A 20,089-nucleotide genomic window follows, 5' to 3' on the forward strand; every position below is an offset into this window, starting at 1 on the left:
TCCCACTGCCCCTGAGACATGGAATTCTTATTCTGCACATAATAGGATACGGTGAGGACTCATTGCAGAGAATTTTTATTTAAATGTGTACAATTTTCCCACTCTCTTGTAACTTATACTCTACCAGAGTAATTATAATTCGTTTTAATTGTTCAATGTTGAGGAGATGATCATATTATCCAAATATAATGATTTTCATTATAGTTTACATTTTCAGATTACTTGTGTGTTACATATAAAAATGCTCATAGAAAAATATAATAACCTTAAACACATAAATAAGGTCAGTTTCTATTTACTCTTTCCAGTACGAAAGATCTGAATTATAAACTGCTCTTTCTGTTGATGACATACCCCTCATCACACGTATAAACAACTTTTGCACCATATTCAAACTGAGTTCCTTCTGCAAGATGGAAAGAACCAAATGGAGTGTCTCCAGGGTGTGCACAGGGCTTTTCTAAAATGAAAAAGAAAAAGAATATGATGCTAGCATGCAGCACAGAGTAACAATTTACATAGGAGTTAAAGAACAAGGATATCTGATATTGTTTTAGAGAACAGAATTGGAAATATAGAAAAGTGAAAAATGCCAAAGTTATATGTATGACATTTTTCTTTTAATTTTGGAAGATGACAACCCCTTTTTAAGAATGATGAGGATATATTGCTTTGTATTTAAATGACACTAGTGATAGAATTCAGCCAGTATTGCCACAATAGCATTTGTTAGTTATTTATTAATTAAATAGTTATTTTCATGACTTTTCACAGTTTTCACAAAAGTAGGAATTACTTACTCCGACATATCCTCGATGGATAAAGAGACACCCATTTTCCACCCTTGCACACCATTACAATACTCCCCAGAGTTCTGTATCCAGGGCGGCATTTATATGTAGCCTGAGTGCCCTCTCGATATGTTTGTTCAGTCCAAGAACCTGAAAGGATTTCTGTTTCCTTTCTGGGAGGGGGTTCTTTACAGTCTACAAAAAAAAAAAAAAAAAGGTGTTTAAATACAATGAGAAATGCAGTATTTTTAGGTTATTTTTGCTTTAAAGAAAACCTATACAGGTCCATCCAATGTAAGTCTTAATATATATTTTTTAACCTTACAAAAATTAAATCTGCATAGATTTATAAGAATAACTGTCAAGATAAATAGTTACACTTTCAGTTCAGTTCTGTTCAGTTCAGTCACTCAGTCGTGTCCGACTCTTTCCGACCCCATGAATCGCAGCACGCCAGACCTCCCTGTCCATCACCAACTCCCGGATTTCACTCAAACTCATATCCATCCAGTCGGTGATGCCATCCAGCCACCTCATCCTCTGTCCTCCCCTTCTCCTTCTGCCCTCAATCCCTCCCAGCATCAGAGTCTTTTCCAATAAGTCAACTCTTCGCATGAGGTGGCCAAAGTACTGGAGTTTCAGCTTCAGCATCATTCCCTCCAAAGACATCCCAGGGCTGATCTCCTTCAGAATGGACTGGTTGGATCTCCTTGCAGTTCAAGGGACTCTCAAGAGTCTTCTCCAACACCACAGTTCAAAAGCATCAATTCTTTGGCACTCAGCTTTCTTTACAGTCCAACTCTCACATCCATCCATGACCACTAGAAAAACCATAGCCTTGACTAGATGGACCTTAGTTGGCAAATTAATGTCTCTGCTTTTGAATATGCTATCTAGGTTGGTCATAACTTTTCTTCCAAGGAGTAAGCGTCTTTTAATTTCACGTCTGCAGTCACCATCTGCAGTGATTTTGGAGCCCCAAAAAATAAAGTCTGCCACTGTTTCCACTGTTTCCCCATCTATTTCCCATGAAGTGATGGGACCGGATGCCATGATCTTTGTTTTCTGAATGTTGAGCTTTAAGCCAACTTTTTCACTCTCCACTTTCACTTTCATCAGGAAGCTTTTTAGTTCCTCTTCACTTTCTGCCATAGGGTGGTACAATCTGCATATCTGAAGTTATTGATATTTCTGCTGGCAATCTTGATACCAGCTTGGGCTTCTTCCAGCCCAGCGTTTCTCATGATGTACTCTGCATATAAGTTAAATAAACAGGGTGACAATATACAGCCTTGACGTACTCCTTTTCCTATTTGGAACCCGTCTGTTGTTCCATGTCCAGTTCTAACTGTTGCTTCCTGACCTGGATATAGGTTTCTCAAGAGGCAGGTCAGGTGGTCTGGTATTCCCATCTTTTTGAGAATTTTCCACAGTTTATTGTGATCCACACAGTCAAAGGCTTTGGCATAGTCAATGATGCAGAAATAGATGTTTTTCTGGAACTCTCTTGCTTTTTTGATGATCCAGCGCATGTTGGCAATTTGATTGATTTCTATAATTCTGCTCTTTTCTAAGGGCTTCCCTGGTAGTTTAGCCGGTAAAGAATCCACCTGCAATTCAGGAGAACCTGGTTCAATTCCTAGGTTTGGAAGATCCCCTTGGAGAAAGAATAGGCTATCCACGCCAGTATCCACTTCGCTGGTGACTCAGACGGTAAAGAATTCACTGCAATGTGGGAGACCTGGGTTCAGTTCCTGGGTTGATACAATCCCCTGGAGGAAGGCAAGGCAACCCACTCCATATTCTTATCTGGATAGTCCCCATGGACAGAGGAGCCTGATGGGCTACAGTCCATGGGGGTCACAGAGTTGGACACGACTGAGAGATTAAGCACAGCACCGCACATTCTTTCTTAAATTCAGGAAATACTAGGCACTATTCTAAGGTTTGAAGAAACAAAAATGGATATGGAGACAAAGTGTTGTCACTCTAGTAAGGAAGTTATTGAATATGTATTCAAAGAGATGACGTATCCAGGTGTCTGAAATCTTCATCAAGATCTTGTACAGTCTGCTCTACCACCAATTCTATATAATCTCTTGAACCTCAGTAACCTTGGGGCTGGAGCGGTCAAGTGTATGTGTAAATGTGATTGACAATCCCAAATTGAAACCCACTCTGGCACTCTAGCAATTAGAAACCACTGAAGATAAAAAGGGGTAAAATCGAATCCCTACTTTTCTCAGAAAACTGTCATTAGGAAACATGAATTCAGGAAATAGAGTAAATTGTAAAAAGTATATACATATTAGAATGTTTTTAATTAAAATCCTATTTATGAAGATTTAATCTATACAAAATTCAAAGGAAAATTTTCTGCAAAATTATTTTCCACACAAAAGCACTTCTTGCAATAACACAACCAAAAGAAAAATACAGGAGGATAATAGAACATTTTCTTAAGAATGGCTGATAATATAACCATTACTAAAATAAAAGACATCACAATTAAGTGTAACTGATTTTTGGGGGCAAATTTCAATGACAAAAATATAAAGGGAATGACACCTGATTTTGCAGAAAAAGAAATGTTATAAATATTATATTAAATAAAATTAGAGGTATAAATCACTAAAGCAATTTGATGACAATTATAAAGAATCTTAAAAATGCTCATGTAAATTAAAGATTTTCAAACCAAAAAAAGATCCTAAAGCAATAATAATAGTTTTTCTAAGATTCTTATGTACAGAATGTTTATTCCAACATTTTCATAGTGGAAAAAATAAGGTATGTTAATGTGAATATTGTCATATTGTAGTACATTCACCTGAGGAAACATTTTATGGTTTTTGAAAATTGTCTTTTGGGAAATATTTAATCATATGGCTAAATGTTAGCATAAGAGTAAGGGGGAAGGTATTATAGATTTTTTGTTTCTAATAAAGATATACTATAGTGATCAAGGATCAGAATGGTCAGTAGTTAAAGCTGACTTTTCAGCAGCAGTAATGGAAACCAGAAGATGTTAACTTATCACTTCTATCTGCATAAAGCAATAATTGTCTACTTAGAATTCTACATAAAGGAACAAATTTTTTAAGGTTCAAGATTTCAATTAATGGAATGTGAGAGAATTTGCTTTATAGATTCACATTAAGGGAAAATAAAATATGTACTTTAGAAAAAGGAAAACTATCTCAGATATAAGGTTTGTAATGAAAGAAAAACAAAAACAGCACCTAAACAAATAAGTCTAAGACAACACCAACTGTGAAACAATAAAACTGCAGTCTTATGTAATTTAAAATGCATATATATTCATACATACATACACATACTAAAATACAGGACAACCATGTGTTAACTGAGAGAATAGAACAGAAAGTGAAGGATATAACTTGAAGGATAACAATGTCCAGAGGAATGAAGAGATATGAATCAGCTGTGATAGCTTTGATGAGGGGTCAGCCTGACTGGGCATCCATCCTCAGTTATTTAAACCAGCACTAACCTAGGTACTGCTGAGAAGCTACATGACCAGATATAATCCTAAACACTTAATTTTAAACAAGCTGATTATCCTGGATAACTGGTGTGGGCCTGATTACATCACTTGAGTGGCTTTTAAAGCAGTACTGAACCTGATCAAAAAGAGAGAAGAAACTGTACTGTGGACTCAGCTTCCTTACCTGTGCTCCGCCCTATGATGTTTAGACCTGCTTACCCACAGTGCAGGCTACCCTGGTGTTTCGAGGTAAAGAATCTGCCTGCTAATGCAGGAAATGTGGGTTTGATCCCTGATCTGGGAAGATCCCATAGAGAAGGAAATAGCAGTTCATAAAAGACTCTGAAATGCAGTACTTGGATGCAATCTCAAAATGACAGAATGATCTCTGATCATTTCCAAGGCAAACCATACAATATCACAGTAATACAAGGCTATGCCCCTACCAGTAAGGCTGAAGAAGCTGATGTTGAACGGTTCTGTGAAGACCTACAAGACCTTTTAGAACTAACACACACAAAAAGATGTCTTTTTCATTATAGGGGACTGGAATGCAAAAGTACCAGATCAAGAAACACCTGGAATAACAGGCAAATTTGGCCTTGGAATACAGAATGAAGCAGGGAAAAGGTTAATAGAGTTTTGCCAAGAGAATGCACTGGTCATAGCAAACACCTTCTTCCAACAACACAGCAGAAGACTCTACATATGGACATCACCAGATGGTCAATACTGAAATCAGATTGATTATATTCTTTGCAGCCAAAGATGGAGAAGCTCTATACACTCAGCAAAAACAAGACCGGGATTAACTGTGGCTCAGATCATGACTGCTTATTGCCAAATTCAGACTTAAATTGAAGAAAGTAGGGAAAACCACTAGACCATTCAGGTATGACCTAAATCAAATCCCTTACAATTATATAGTGAAACTGAAAAATAGATTTAAGGGATTAAATCTGATTGACAGAGTGCCTGAAGAACTATGGACAGAGGTTTGTGACTTTGTACAGGAGGCAAGGATCAAGACCATCCCCAAGAAAAAGAAATGCAAAAAAGCAAATTCGCTGTCTGAGGAGACCTTACAAATAGCTTTGAAAAGAAGAGAAGCCAAAAGCAAAGGAGAAAAGGAAAGATATAAACATCTGAATGAAGAGTTCTAAAGAATAGCAAGAAGAGATAAGAAAGCCTTTCTCAGTGATCAGTGAAATGAAACAGAGGAAAACAATAGAATGAAAAAGACTAGCAATCTCTTCAAGAAAATCAGAGATACCGAGGGAACATTTCATGCAAAGATGGACACAATAAAGGACAGAAATGGTACGGACCTAACAGAATCAGAAGATATTAAGAAGAGGTGGCAAGAATACACAGAAGAACTATACAAAAAGATTTTCACAACCCAGATAACCACAATGATTTGACCACTCACCTAGATCCAAACATCTTGCAATGTGAAGTCAAGTGGGCCTTAGGAAGCATCACTATGAAGAAACCTAGTGGAGGTGATGGAATTCCAGTTGAGCTATTTCAAATCCTAAAAGATGATGCAGTGAAAGTGCTGCACTCAATCTGCCAGCAAATTTGGAAAAACTCAGCAGTGGCCACAGGACCGGAAAAGGTCAGTTTTCATGCCAATTCCAAAGAAAGGCAATGCCAAACAATGTTCAAACTACTGCATAATTGCACTCATCTCAGATGCTAGTAAAGTCATGCTCAAAATTCAACAAGCTAAAGTTCAACAGTACATGAACCATGAACTTCCAGATGTTCAAGCTGGATTTAGAAAAGGCAGAGGAACCAGAGATTAAATGGCTAACATCCTCTGGATCATCGAAAAAGCAAGAGAGTTCCAGAAAAACATCTACTTCTGCTTTATGGACTGTGCCAAAGCCTTTGACTGTGTGAATCACAACAAACTGTGGAAAATGAAGGAGATGGGAATACCAGACCACCCAACCTGCCTCTTGAGAAATCCATATGCATGTCAGGAAGCAACAGTTAGAACTGGACATGGAACAACAGACTGGTTCCAAATAGGAAAAGGAGTATGTCAAGGCTATATATTGTCACCCTGCTTATTTAAATTATATGCAGAGTACATCATGGGAAACGCTGGGCTGGAGGAAGCACAAGTTGGAATCAAGATTGCCGGGAGAAATATCAATAACCTCAGATATGCAGATGACACCACCCTTATGGCAGAAAGTGAAGAAGAATTAAAGAGCCTCTTGATGAAAGTGAAAGAGGAGAGTGAAAATGTTGACTTAAAACTCACCATTCAGAAAACGAAGATCATGGCATCTGGTCCCATCACTTCATGGGAAATAGATGGGGAAACAATGGAAACAGTGGCAGACTTTTATTTGAGGGGGCTCAAAAATCACTGCAGATGGTGATTGCAACCATGAAATTAAAAGATGCTTGCTCCTTGGAAGGAAAGTAATGACCAACCTAGATAGCATATTCAAAAGCAGAGGCATTACTTTTCCAATAAAGGTCTGTCTAGTCAAAACTATGTATGGATGTGAGAGTTGGACTGTAAAGAAAGCTGAGCGCTGAAGAATTGATGCTTTTGAACTGTGGTGTTGGAAAGACTCTTAAGAGTCCCTTGGACTGCAAGGAGATCCAACCAGTTTATCCTAAAGAAAATCAGTCCTGAATATCCATTGGAAAGACTGATGTTGAAGCTGAAACTCCAATACTTTGGCTACCTGATACGAAGAGCTGACTCATTTGAAAAGACTCTGATGCTGGGAAAGATTGAGGGCAGGAGGAGAAGGGGATGGCAGAGAATGAGATAGTTGGATGGCATCACGGACTCAATGGACAGGAGTTTGAGTAAACTCCAGGAGTTGGCGGTGGACAGGGAGGCCAGGCATGCATGCTTCAGTCCATGGGGTCACAAAGAGTTTGACACAACTGAGTGACTGAACAGAACTGAACTGAACCAGTATTCTTGCCTGGGAAATCTCACGGACAGAGGTGCCTGGTGTGTCACATTGGGTCGCAAGAGTAGGACACGATTTAGTGACCGAAGAACAATAAACAGCCACAATTGCATTGGAGAACTTCTTTCTTCTGATAGATCTCTATCTTGATAGGCAGTTAGGTAGGTAAATAGATAGATAGATTTCTGTTGTTCCTTTGCTGCTAAGTCATGTCTGACTCTTTTGGAACCCCCTGGGCTGAATCCTCCAGCGGGTTGCCATTTCCTTCTGCAGGGGGTCTTCCTGACTCGGGATTGAATCTGCATCCCCTGCACTGGCAGGCGATTATTTACCACTGAGCCACCAGGGAAGCCAGATTGATAGATACATAGATGAAAAGCTTTTACTATTATGTTTCTCTAGTTGAACCCTGGCTGATAGATGAATACCAACCTTTGAAAAGAAGGCATATTTTAATTTCTAAGTTAATTGTCAAAATTATAGAAGCAGAATTTCGATAAAAATTCCATCCTGCTTGACAGGAAAAGATTAAATAACAAGAAATAACTAAATCAAAAGATGGCAGGTCAAAGAGAGGGAAAAATACAGAAATGGGGATTGAATGTTAGATTTTAACTCAAACATAGCAGTAATTTTATCAGATAGAAGTAGACTAAATATAGTTCAAAGTCAATGGTCTTTACTAAATTAGTATCTCTGATATTTGCACTCCCATCCTCACTGCAGCATTATTTAGAATAGCCGAGATAAGGAAACAACTTAAGTGGACCTTGACAAATGAATGGATAAAGAAAATGCTCTATATACCTATAGTGGAATATTATTAGGCCATAAAAAGAGGTCAGTTGTGCCATTTGCCACAACATGGATGACTCTTGAGGGTTTTTGCTAAGTGAAACAAGTCAGAGAGAGAGATTAAAAAACTATGATATCACTTATGTGTGAGGAAAAAGAAAGATAATGGGTAAAAGACGAATGGATTTCACCAAAAAGAAAATCCAGGTTGATCAATAAACTTATTAAAAACTGCTCAAAATGCAAATAAAAATTAAAACCATAATAAGCTACAAATAAAATAATATGACATTGGCAAACTTGTTTAATGTCTAAAAATCCTACTACTTGGAAAGATTGTGGAGCATTAGTAACTGTTGTTGGGAAGGAAAATTGGAACTCCCAGGAGAGAGAGGAACTTAGCAACTCACAGTGAAGTTGAAACTATCTTTATCACTCAGCTATTTTCCAGCTGAGCTATTTCAAAACCAAAAGATGATGCTGTTAAAGTGCTGCAATCAATATGCCAGCAAATTTGGAAAACTCAGCAGTGGCCACAGGACTGGAAAAAGGTCAGTTTTCATGCCAATCCCAAAGAAAGGCAATGCCAAACAATGTTCAAACTACTGCGTAATTGCACTCATCTCAGATGCTAGTAAAGTCATGCTCAAAATTCAACAAGCTAAAGTTCAACAGTACATGAACCATGAACTTCCAGATGTTCAAATTGGATTTAGAAAGGGCAGGGGAACCAGAGATCAAATTGCTAACATCTGCTGGATCATTGAAAAAGCAAGAGAGTTCCAGAAAAAAACATCTACATCTGCCTTATTGACTACATCAAAGCCTTTGACTGTATGGATCACAACAAACTGTGTAAAATTCTTCAAGAGATTGGAATACCAGACCACCTTACCTGCCTCCTGAGAAATCTGTATGCAGGTCAAGAAGCCACAGTTAGAACTGGACATGGAACAACAGACTGGTTTCAAATTGCGAAAGAAGTACATCAAGGCTGTGTATTGTCACCCTGCTTATTTAACTTCTATGCATAGTACATCATGTGAAATTCTGGGCTGGAAGAAGCCCAAGCTAGAATCAAGATTGCTGGGAGAAATATCAATAACCTCAGATATGCAGATGATACCACCCTTATGGCAGAAAGTGAAGAAGATTTAAAGAGCCTCTGGATGAAAGTAAAAGAGGAGAGTGAAAAAGCAGGCTTAAGGCTCAACATTGAGAAAACTAAGATCATCTGATCCCATCACTTCATGGCAAATAGATGGGCAAAGAATGGAAAATGAGAGACTATTTTTTGAGGCTCCAAAATCACTGTTGATGGTGACTGAAGCCACAAAATTAAAAGCTCCTTGGAAGAAAAGCTATGACCAACCTAGACAGCATATTAAAAAGCAGAGACATTTGGCCAACAAAGGTCCATCTAGTCAAGCTATGGTTTTTCCTACAGTCATGTATGGATGTGGGAGTTGGACTCTAAAGACAGCTGAGCACCAAAGAATTGATACTTTTGAACTGTGGTGTTGGAGAAGACTCTTGAGAGTCCCTTGGACTGCAAGGAGATCCAACCAGTCCATCCTGAAGGAAATCAGTCCTGATTCATTGAAGGACTGATGCTGAAACTCCAATATTTTGGCCACCTGATGCGAAGAACTGACCCATTTGAAAGACCCTGTTGCTGGGAAAGATTGAAGGCAGGAAGAATAAGGGATGACAGTGGATGAGATGGTTGGATGGCATCATCGACTCGATGGACATGAGTTTGAGTCATCCCCAGGAGTTGGTAATGGACAGGGAAGCCTGGTGTGCTACAGTCCATGGGGTCGCAAAAAGTCGGACACTATTGAGAGACTGAACTGAACTGAAGAGCTATTTTATTCCTAGGAATACACTAAACTAGATTTTCATGTATGGTAATATTTTATAGTCATATGTGGTTTTTTTTCATAATTAAAAATGGAAATAACTTCAAAGTCTGTCAACTATTGAATGGATTGAAATTTGTGTATGTTTCTGCATTTCAACATCACACCAAGGCCACAAAATGGTAAAGAAACAAATGATAGCAATCACATGAAGTAAGAAAACATCAACAGTTACAAAATTATTTCATCTACATAATATTCAAGAACAAACACATATAAGACGGATGTGTATATAGACCTTTAAAAACTATGAAGGAAGTGCAAAAATATAATTACTATAAATATTAAAATAATGTTTTCTTCTGCAAGAAAGGAAGGGGTATTAATCCAAAAGAAACCCAAGGGTATGTTGGGGATGCTCAGAAAGCTCTATTTGTTTCCATGGGCAGTTTTAATTATTTTTAATACAGCACACATTTTATTCGCTCATATACTTCACAATAAAGGTATTATGTAATAGAATCTGCCTATACCATATGATTCTTATTTTCTGAAAAAGTAATTCATTAACAATATGACATATAAAGAGAGGAATAGATACAATTAATAGTGAAGCTAATATCTACTTATTATAATTGATAATCTTTTCAAAACTTCTTGCTACTTAATTTAGATATAACTACTCTCATTATTAGGATGATTTCATTAGTATATGCTCAACACATTACTTAAAAAATGGCAAAGTCAAAGATACTTCTCACCATATTTATTTGTTGATATTATTTTCATTGCTAAACTTCATTTCTTAGTTGGTTTTATAATAATGGTCTAACATTCTATTCTAGAATTTCTTTTCATAAAGACAAGGGGAAAAAATACTGAGCTGGATCCCATTTTGAAAACTTTCCACATTTCATAGAACAGAAAGTTCACATGAAAATTCATTTTTCTGTAATATATAACACTTATGTGGGCTTTCGTATGCACTAGTTTTTCCTTGACGTTTTTGCAAATCTGTGGCACATTTGTTAGGGAACTTTTGTGAGTCCACATTAGTTTTGATTTCTAAAATTTAAGTAAACATACTTTCTCTCCACTAGATGGTGCGAACACCCCGCCATAAAACAGCACAAACTGCCTGTACCTCTACCTACCGGCGCCCCCTCCCTCTCCCCAAGAAGCCCGAGCTTTTGGTTTCGCTTTTTCAAATTAAAGATCTTTTTTTTTTTTTTACAACATGAAAATTTTGTGTTTAATTACAGGATAATTCCACTTTCTGAATTCAGATCCACTTCATGGCATTCAGGTTACCGGAAAAACTAATCTGTCCAATTCCAAATGTAGACGGCAGCATCATGAGTGGAGCACCAATTTTCACTAATATACTACCATTCTGACGAATTTAGTTCCTATCCTTTCCTCATGCTCATGCAAGGAAAAAGTAAAATTTTCTTATCCATTAGCTTATTCAATTTAAATGATTTTTATTAAAGCAGTGTAGTTACACAAAGGATATTTATCCCTCTGTTACTTGCTTTGAACAACCAGATGTGAAAGACAAGAATACATCACTTTCATAAAATCTTCCTACTAGTTTCTCACAATATTTACTCTATGTAGACATATTTACTATAAAAAGAGTTCTCATATTGATTACACTTCAAATGATACTAAAGCCTCTGGTGCTTTTCCCATGAACTTTTTTTTTTCTTTTTTCTTTTAGTAGATGAATCATTTACCTGAATGAGTTCAGGACTCTGAAAGAATAAATTTTAAATTTTATACTTAACCACTAAGGTACAGCCATTGTGGAAAACAGTTTAGCTGTTCCCTAAAAAGATAAACTGTTAATATATGATGCAGCAATTCCCAGGGGGCGCTAGTGTAAAGAACCCAATGCAGGAGCCAATACAGGAGACGTAAGAGGCATGAGTTCAATTCCTGGGTCAAGAACATCTTCTGAATAAGGGCATGGCAACCCCCTCCAGTATTCTTACTTGGAAAATCCCATGGACAGAGGCGCCTAGAGGGCTACAGTCCATTGGGTCACAAACAGCTGGACACAATTGCATTAACTTAGCACACAAAGTGTGCTAAAGTGGTTATGAATGGTCAGCAACTCAACTCCTAGGTATGGACCCAAAAGAAATGAAAGTAGGGACCTGAATAGATACTTGCATACCAATACTCAAAGGAGCACAAGAGCCAAACAATGGAAACATCCCAGTGTCCATCAATAGACAAATGGATAAACAAAATATAGCAGATATACAATGGAATATTACTCAGCCTTATAAATGAAGGATACTTTGATACTTGCAACAACATGGCTAAATCTTGAAGACATTATGCTAACTGAAAACACACAGACACATCCAAGAACTTTAAATGGCATCTCTTGTCTCCATCAGAAAAAGATATTACCATCAACTACACTGTTTTTTCATCTTTCCACTGCCATCTCTAAAATGTTAGTTCTGATTACCATCATCTGTCAGCTTGATGATAACTCAACCTGCTAACTAGTTCCCAAGCTCCCCTCTTACATAAGCATCAGAGCCACCAATGATTTTTGCAAATTTGGTCATGTCGTTTCTGGGATTAAAATTCCCGGACTTCTCCTTATCCTTGTATGTTTCTTCCCCTTGGCTTTAGAATCTGTATTTGGCTCTTGTCATTCTCTGATTTCATCTTATCGCCTCCATCGTTTATTCACAATGCCAAAGCCACCATAGTTTGATTGTTTATATTTAGTTGAACATCTCAGATGAATTTTTTCCCTTAGGCCTTTTGCACATGTTGTTTCACTCCTCAGTCTCTTTAACCTCAGGCATTTGGTGACTAGCTGTCTCATCTTTCAGGCTCTATTCACATGTTGCTTCCTCCAAGGGATCCACTTATCTCTAGGCTCCAAGACCCACTGGACACCCCACTACCCCTTCTGTGTGATGTTCCCTCAGCCCCTGCTTCACTTTCTTCACAACATAATTCATGATTCAGAGTCATGTTTATGTTTACTAGAATTTCATCTGTCCTCCTATCAAAATGTAACTTCCCAGAGAATAAGCACTATCACAACAATTGTGGGGATACATATGAAAAGAGAAAGGGGAGAAAAACAGCACACATGATGCTCAATTTTACCCATGTTATTTGGACAAGTTCAATTGATTAAAGGATTAGAAATATGGATTGGATTCCTCTGGCATTATAGGGCTACTTTTAGTCCTTTGAGTATACATTTGAATCTCCTTAAAATCAATATCCTCCTTGTCACCCCTCACCTGGTTAACTCCTATTCAACTGTCAGAACCTACCCATGATGTCATCACAACTCTGATATATTTCCCTCTCCTCATTGCACTTCTTACAAACCAATTCCTCAACCCCACCCTACTCCATTCTTTCATTCCAGTCTGAGTATATTGGCTTCCCTAAGTGATCCTATAGTGTTTTCATTTATCTCCACCAAAATATATGATAAAGTAAATATATTAGCGATATATAATAATCATTGCTTCTTTTCCTCCCAAGTAGGAGGTGCTTGGAAAGTGTTTATCGTCATAGTGCCTGGTATTTAGCAATCACTCAAAAAAAAAAAAAAAGATTATTGAATGAACAAAAAGAATGAATGAATAAATGCGAAGCTAACCCAGAGACTTTCCATTTTATCTGAAGATTATGGATAACCTGCAAAATGTCAAACTGGATGAAGCACAAGCTGGAATCCATATTGCAGGAAGAAATATCAATCAATAACCTCAGATACGCAGCTAACACCACCATTAAGGCAGAAAGTGAAGAGGAATTAAAGAGCCTCTTGATGAAAGTGAAAGAGGAGAGTGAAAAAGCTGGCTTCAAACTCAACATTCAAAAACTGAAGATTATGGCATCTGATTCCATCACTTCATGGGAAATAGATGGAAAAAATGCAAAAAATGACAGAGTTTATTTTCTTGGGCTTCAAAATCACTGCAGATGGTGACTGCAGCCATGAAATTAAAAGACATTTGCTCCTTGGAAGAAAAGCTAAGACAAACCTAGACAGCCTATTAAAAAGCAGAGACATTACTTTGCCAACAAAGATCCATCTAGCCAAAGCTATGGTTTTTCCAGTAGTCATGTATGGATGTGAGAGTTGAACCATAAAGAAAGTTGAGTGCCAAAGAACTGATGCTTTTGAATTGCAATGTTGGAGAAGACTCTTGAGAGTCCCTTGGACAGAAAGGTCAAACTGGTCAATCCTAAAGGAAATCAATCCTGAATATTCATTGGAAGGACTGATGTTGTAGCTGAAGCTCCAATACCTTGGCTACCTGATGTGAAGAACTGACTCCTCGGAAAAGACCCTGATGCTGGGAAAGACTGAAGGCAGGAGGAGAAGGGGATGACAGAGTAGAGATGGTTGGATGGAATCACAGACTCGATGGGCAGGAGTTTCAGCAAGATCATGCTGAGTTGGTGATGGACAGGGAAGCCTGGCATGCTGCAGTCCATGGGGTCACAGTCGGATGTGACTGAACTGCACTGAACTGAATGGATAACCCGGAGAAAAGGCATCGTAGATGAGAGCAAAAGTAAAAGATAAGACAAGGGTACAAATGTTTAGTGCTCTGTTGCATGAACCCCCAAAATTTAGCATCTGTAAAATTCCGTTCTACATCTTATTTTGGGGTCCTATATTTGAATTTATTTTATACTTTTTGAAGTTCAGAATCATTTTAATTTAGTTCAGAAAACTTTAAAGGGACATTTCTATAATCACTTTTCTATCTATTACATTTCTGGTTAACAAGGTTTAGGGGAAACTTGGCTCTCTCAGTCAAAATGTCAAAACAAATAAAAGTACTCTGTCAAATCTTTTTACTTGTATTATTTTGGGGATTTTTTTCCTGTTCCATTACTTTACTTTCTCTGAACCATTTTTATAATGTTTCCTTTTAGTCTTAAGCTAAAATGCAACACTATTTTTTCAGTGACATCATGTCCCTTTTAAGCACTGTGTCCTGAGACTGGTTCAAGATGTTAAGAAATGGGTAAAGTGCACATTAGTTAAGTGACCACAGGACAGGTTGCTTGGCAGAAGCTCAGGGCAGGCAGGTGGGGGATGGTGTGTGGGGTGAGAACGGGGAGGAGGAGAGCTGAGAAGAAGGAAACATGGCCAAAAGCGAAGGACCGTCACAGACTGAGGGAATAAAAATGGGTCAACTCAGACTGAGGCTCAAGCCCTAGCCATAAAGGCCCCCAGGTACAGAATGCCTCCTTATCTGTGCTTCCACTTGTATTTGAAAACATACTTCGAGCTAAGAATAATTTTGAAGTGAAGTGAGGTTGCTCAGTCGTGTCCGACTCTTTGCAACCCCATGGACTGTAGCTTACCAGGCTCCTCCCTCCATGGGATTCTCCAGGCAAGAGTACTGGAGTGGGGTGCCATTTCAGCAATACTTAAAGAATTTAGTTCTAATTTAAAATTGCATGCTAAGGCAGTTCAGTTGTGTCCAACTCTGTGTGACCCTATTGGCTATAGCCCTCCAGGCTCTTATGTCAATGGAATTCTCCAGGCAAGAATATTGGAGTGGGTTGTTATGCCCTCCTCCAGGGGATCTTTCCAACTGAGAGATTTAACCCGCATTTCCTGTCTCCTGCATTGGCAAGCTGGTTCTTTACAACTAGCGCCACTTGGGAAGCCCCTGGTTTAAAATTATGTGCAGGCAAAAGAGTAGAATATGCATTCCCAGGCTGGACCTAAACTTAAAATCAGCAAGGCTTTCCCTCTCCTGGCCGTCCAGGGGGCATTTGCTCCACCCTTTGTCAAAGAACCCAGAGAGCACTTCTTCCATCAGATCTTAGTTCCTGGAAACACCTCATCTTCCAAATTGCTTATTCTGTTCTTGCTACCCTTTGCCCACTAAAACTGTTGCAGAAAACTTATCAACATGTAATTCACAGTGAATCATGATGACTAAATTTAACTACCCCAACTCTTACTCACATATGGCCTTCCACATAAATTTCAGACTGGTTGAATTTATGGTATTATTAATATGTACATTTTAAGAGAACAGAAGATATTGACAAAAACTTTTCTATTGCTCTACTTTAAGTCACACCATATAGGTAAACACTCACACTACTAGATCTGAAAATGTGAGATTTTCTGGAGAGGATGGATTCTTACTTATCTATCACACTAGAATTGAAACACAGAGTTAAGTTTTCTAGATTAGATAACTATATGTGACATTCACATCTATCCTTGTAAAAGAGCAATTGTTATTAATTTATAATTAATTCTTATCATGTCAGTTATTTTTGCATTAAAAAGTATTTTTATGAATTTATAATTAATTTTTATGATCACAGTATCAAATTTTTTACATCAGATTTAACTCTGATTCAAAACCACCTTGTACTTGAAACAGTAAAATATATTAAAAAAATGTTCTCCTCTCTGTGTTGGAATAGAATCTCTCTGATATGTAACATATTTCAGGTCCTGAAAGAATGTTTTTATCCTTTTAACCTCCAGAATTAGAAAACACATATCTTGCCAAGCAACATAGCCATCATGCCTTGGACACGCTTCAGCTATGTTTTGATTTATTTACTTTAATCATCCTGGAATTTGGGGGCCATGGTTAATTTCAAAGTGTATACACTTTTTGGATCTTAAAAGGTCTTCTTGAAAAATTGGTCACTAGATATTCCAGAAGGCAGAAACAATGTGTTATAACTGAGGAACTGTCATTCTAAACTCTATAAATCTGACCAGATTCTTAGTAGCCTGGGGTGACTCCCCTTGAAGCAGCTGATGTTCTTGTTCAACTAAGGATGAAAGTGCAGATAACCTACTGCATTAAAAAGGTACTACTTGGTCTTCAGGATAAAGGAAAACTAATGGAGAGGTGCGCTTATAAATTCTTCCTGTTGGTTACTATTCCTCTTCAGTAGTGATTAGTATTGTTAAGGAATGTTCACTCCTAACAAGACAAAGACCATGTAGGAAATGCTGAAATGCTATATCTAGTTGAGTGAAGCCCATTGTGATAGCAGACACAACTGTCTTTTCTCAATGTCTCAACTTAGCATTCAGTATTCAATTTAGTATTTCTCAACCTCTCAATTTGTATTCTGTAGTTATTTCTACACAGGAGACAAAAAAAGAGGCCGGTGTTGAAGTATATGTGTATATTTTTAAATGACTAAGGCCACTCTTTAATAAAATTTCTGTTAGGTATGCTAGACCGATGAAATTGATTGACATTTTGAACTAATAGTTTCAGATATATTTGGTGAACAAGCAGTAAAAGAGCAGTTCTATACCCACTGAAAAAGTGAAAGTCATTCAGTCATGTCCGACTCTTTGTGACCCCATGGACTTATCCAGGCCAGAATACTGGAGTGGGTAGTCTATCCCTTCTCCAGGGGATCTTCCTGACCCAGGAATTGAACTGGGGTCTCCTGCATTGCAGGCAGATTCTTTACCAACTGAGCTATGAGGGAAGTCCACATATCCACTGAAAGCTCATGTAATTTTTCTCTACTAGCTTGTGCATTGAGGGTGTTTTTTGTGAAAACCATGAGGCTAACCTAAACATTACTTTAAACACTAAAGCTGTACTTTATCTAGAATGTGACCAGGTTGATACCCATTCTCACTGTAATGGGTATAGTGCTAATGCTCAGTTCATTAGTGAAAACTGATGTCACATTCTAACATACATCGACGAAACATAAAATACAAATGAAATGAGTCGTCTGGAATAAATTAGAAATGCAAGGACTTTAAATCACTGCTACTTAGTTTTTGTCATTTATTCTTTGTAGCAAACAATTTTAATAATAATTCAAATTCCACTTTGTTATAACTGAAACAGTTTAATTAAATTTAGCATCAATCCTTAGCTTTAAACATGAGCTAGAAACAAATCTTCCCTAACTTGACAAATGCAGTCGACAGAAAACCTCAGCAAACAGGATGTCAATCAGGAAGCACAAAAATTATTCTTATTAAAGAAAAGACAGAAACACTTATGTACAGAAAAAGATGCTTGGTATTGATAACATTACATTGTTCCAGAACTCTTTGCCAATATAATCATCTCTTCATATATTTTGTTGTAATATTAGTTATTATTGCAATATTTTTATGGATAGGGAAATGGTTATATACCTAGTTTTAAAAAGTGGCTGAATATAAGGCTTATAAGCTAAAAATCAAGCAATTGCATATTAGCATGTATAGCAAGAAAATAATTTATCTTTAAAAAAGTCTTAAACACATTCGAGAAAATCTGAAAAAATTACTAAAGGATATACCTTAAAAAGAATAACTGCCTTTATTTTCTAGATTGAACCATCCTCAAGAATAGGGGTTTTGTTTATTTGCTAATATTCTTCATTGCCTAGAGGTTGACTTAAAATAAGCATTTGATCAAAATTTGTTGACAGTGAAAAATGCTGGGAATTCATAAATGATAACTTAAAAAAATGTCAATCAAACATCTATCCCATAATTGGTTACCTAACATGAACTAGAAAACCAAATATCCTCCACAAAGACATTTTTTTATCTATGAGGAAAAAGTAATAGAGTTTAATTATCCAGAAATTTTCTTATTGATATAAAGAAAAAACCCTGCACTCAGATGTACTACTCCTAAAGGCTATTCTTCTAGAATATCTTATACACAAATTTTGAGGGGAAAAAAAAACTATTTTTTCCTTTCAACAAAGGTTGCATATGCAATTTTTTTCAAATTTATAGATTTTCATTCTAATGATGCGAGTGGTGTTTGACCTCAAGACTTTTAAAGCCATCACAGTACCAGTTGTAAATGATAAGTAAATTTTTCTTTAGAAAGATTTAACATCTCTAACTGAAATAAGTCCAATCATTGTAATAAGAAGGCTTTTAATTTCTAATTTATTTTCTTGTTCTGTATATGTTCACATACTTCTTAATACTTTCACATAAGGTGAAAATTTTAAGCAAAAAAAAAGTAAAGTGCATTCTATGATAATTGCAATTATGACATGTTACAGTTTTTGAAAATAATTATTAAAACATTTTCTAAAATTTTCTATTAAATGAAATTATGATGAATGATCAGATATGCCATTCAAATAAGCTGCTTATATTTTTTGACATTGTTCACAATGTCAAAAGTGTCTCACACAGAAGGCCACAGAACAGTAATGAAATCACATCTTCTAGACCAAGTTTTTCCTACTGCCATAAAAAGCATGTTAGCAAATGTTTGCAATGTAGGAAAAAATAAAAAGCAAAACTCCTACCTTCTGCGACACAAACGGTCCACAGCAGAAGCCACACGATTTTTGCTGGAAATCTCATTTTGGAGACCCTTCGGGGCACATCTAGCGTTGACAGTGCTCACCACTGTGTCAGGTTCTCCTCTGCTAAAAACTGTGAAAAGTGCAGGAAACCACTTGCTCCAAAAGGAAGTTGAAACACAGCTTGGGAAATAAAGGGATTGCTAGATGTCCCGCCCATCAGAAACTTTGCAAAGCAAAAGAAAAATCTCAGTCAGGAGCCCCAGCAATGCCAGAGTCTGAACCTGCACTCCCACTGAAAGTGAATGCCGTGACCTGCCCTTGATTTGTTTTTTTAAACCCAGGCTAGTTCTCTGGAAATGTTCAGGTTCTTGGAATGTGCATAACTGGTAATACTCTCTGCATTTCATAAACCCTCCGATTAATCAGACCTATCCATATCTACCATCTGTAACCTCAGGAGATTAAAAAATAAATAAATAGAAGCTCTTTCAAATTCATTTACAGAACTTGAGGTTAGGCAATGCTTTCACAATCAAGACCCAGACAACAGGAATAGACTTTGCCAAGAATGCAAGTGCTGGCTGATCTGGAGGCCTGCTTTTCCTGCAGTTCAAGAAATTAATCTCTTAAGGATTTGTTATAAATGTGTGTAAAGCAACAGGCTCACTCTCTTTAGGTACAAAAGAGTTTAATAATTCAAAATTCAAGAAATTGAAATGCTGAATTTTTTAAACTTTGTACTGAAACATAATATACTTAAAGAGACCTAAGCAAATGGTTTGCTGAATATAGAGAAAGTGAAGAAACACATGCTAAGAGCACCAGGTGAAAAACAGCTTCTCAGGAAAACCCCAGCACCCCCCTAAGCCCCCAACCCCATCCTCC

The 20,089-nt window shown here is 37.2% G+C and overlaps 1 protein-coding gene across 1 annotated transcript in view; it reads right to left on the minus strand.

Annotated features, from left to right (window-relative positions):
* The window catches only part of LOC106990096 (complement factor H), a 114,280-nt gene extending 94,954 nt beyond the window's left edge, over positions 1–19,326 (minus strand). The window contains 3 exon segments of the mRNA XM_060396304.1: positions 355–460; positions 801–986; positions 19,205–19,326. Of these exon segments, the coding sequence (XP_060252287.1) occupies positions 355–460; positions 801–986; positions 19,205–19,262 (350 nt within the window). The 5' untranslated portion in view covers positions 19,263–19,326.
* Positions 19,327–20,089: the final 763 nt, after the last annotated feature.

The sequence above is a fragment of the Ovis aries genome, chromosome 12 (assembly GCF_016772045.2).
Source record: "Ovis aries strain OAR_USU_Benz2616 breed Rambouillet chromosome 12, ARS-UI_Ramb_v3.0, whole genome shotgun sequence".
Taxonomy (NCBI): Eukaryota; Metazoa; Chordata; class Mammalia; order Artiodactyla; family Bovidae; genus Ovis; species Ovis aries.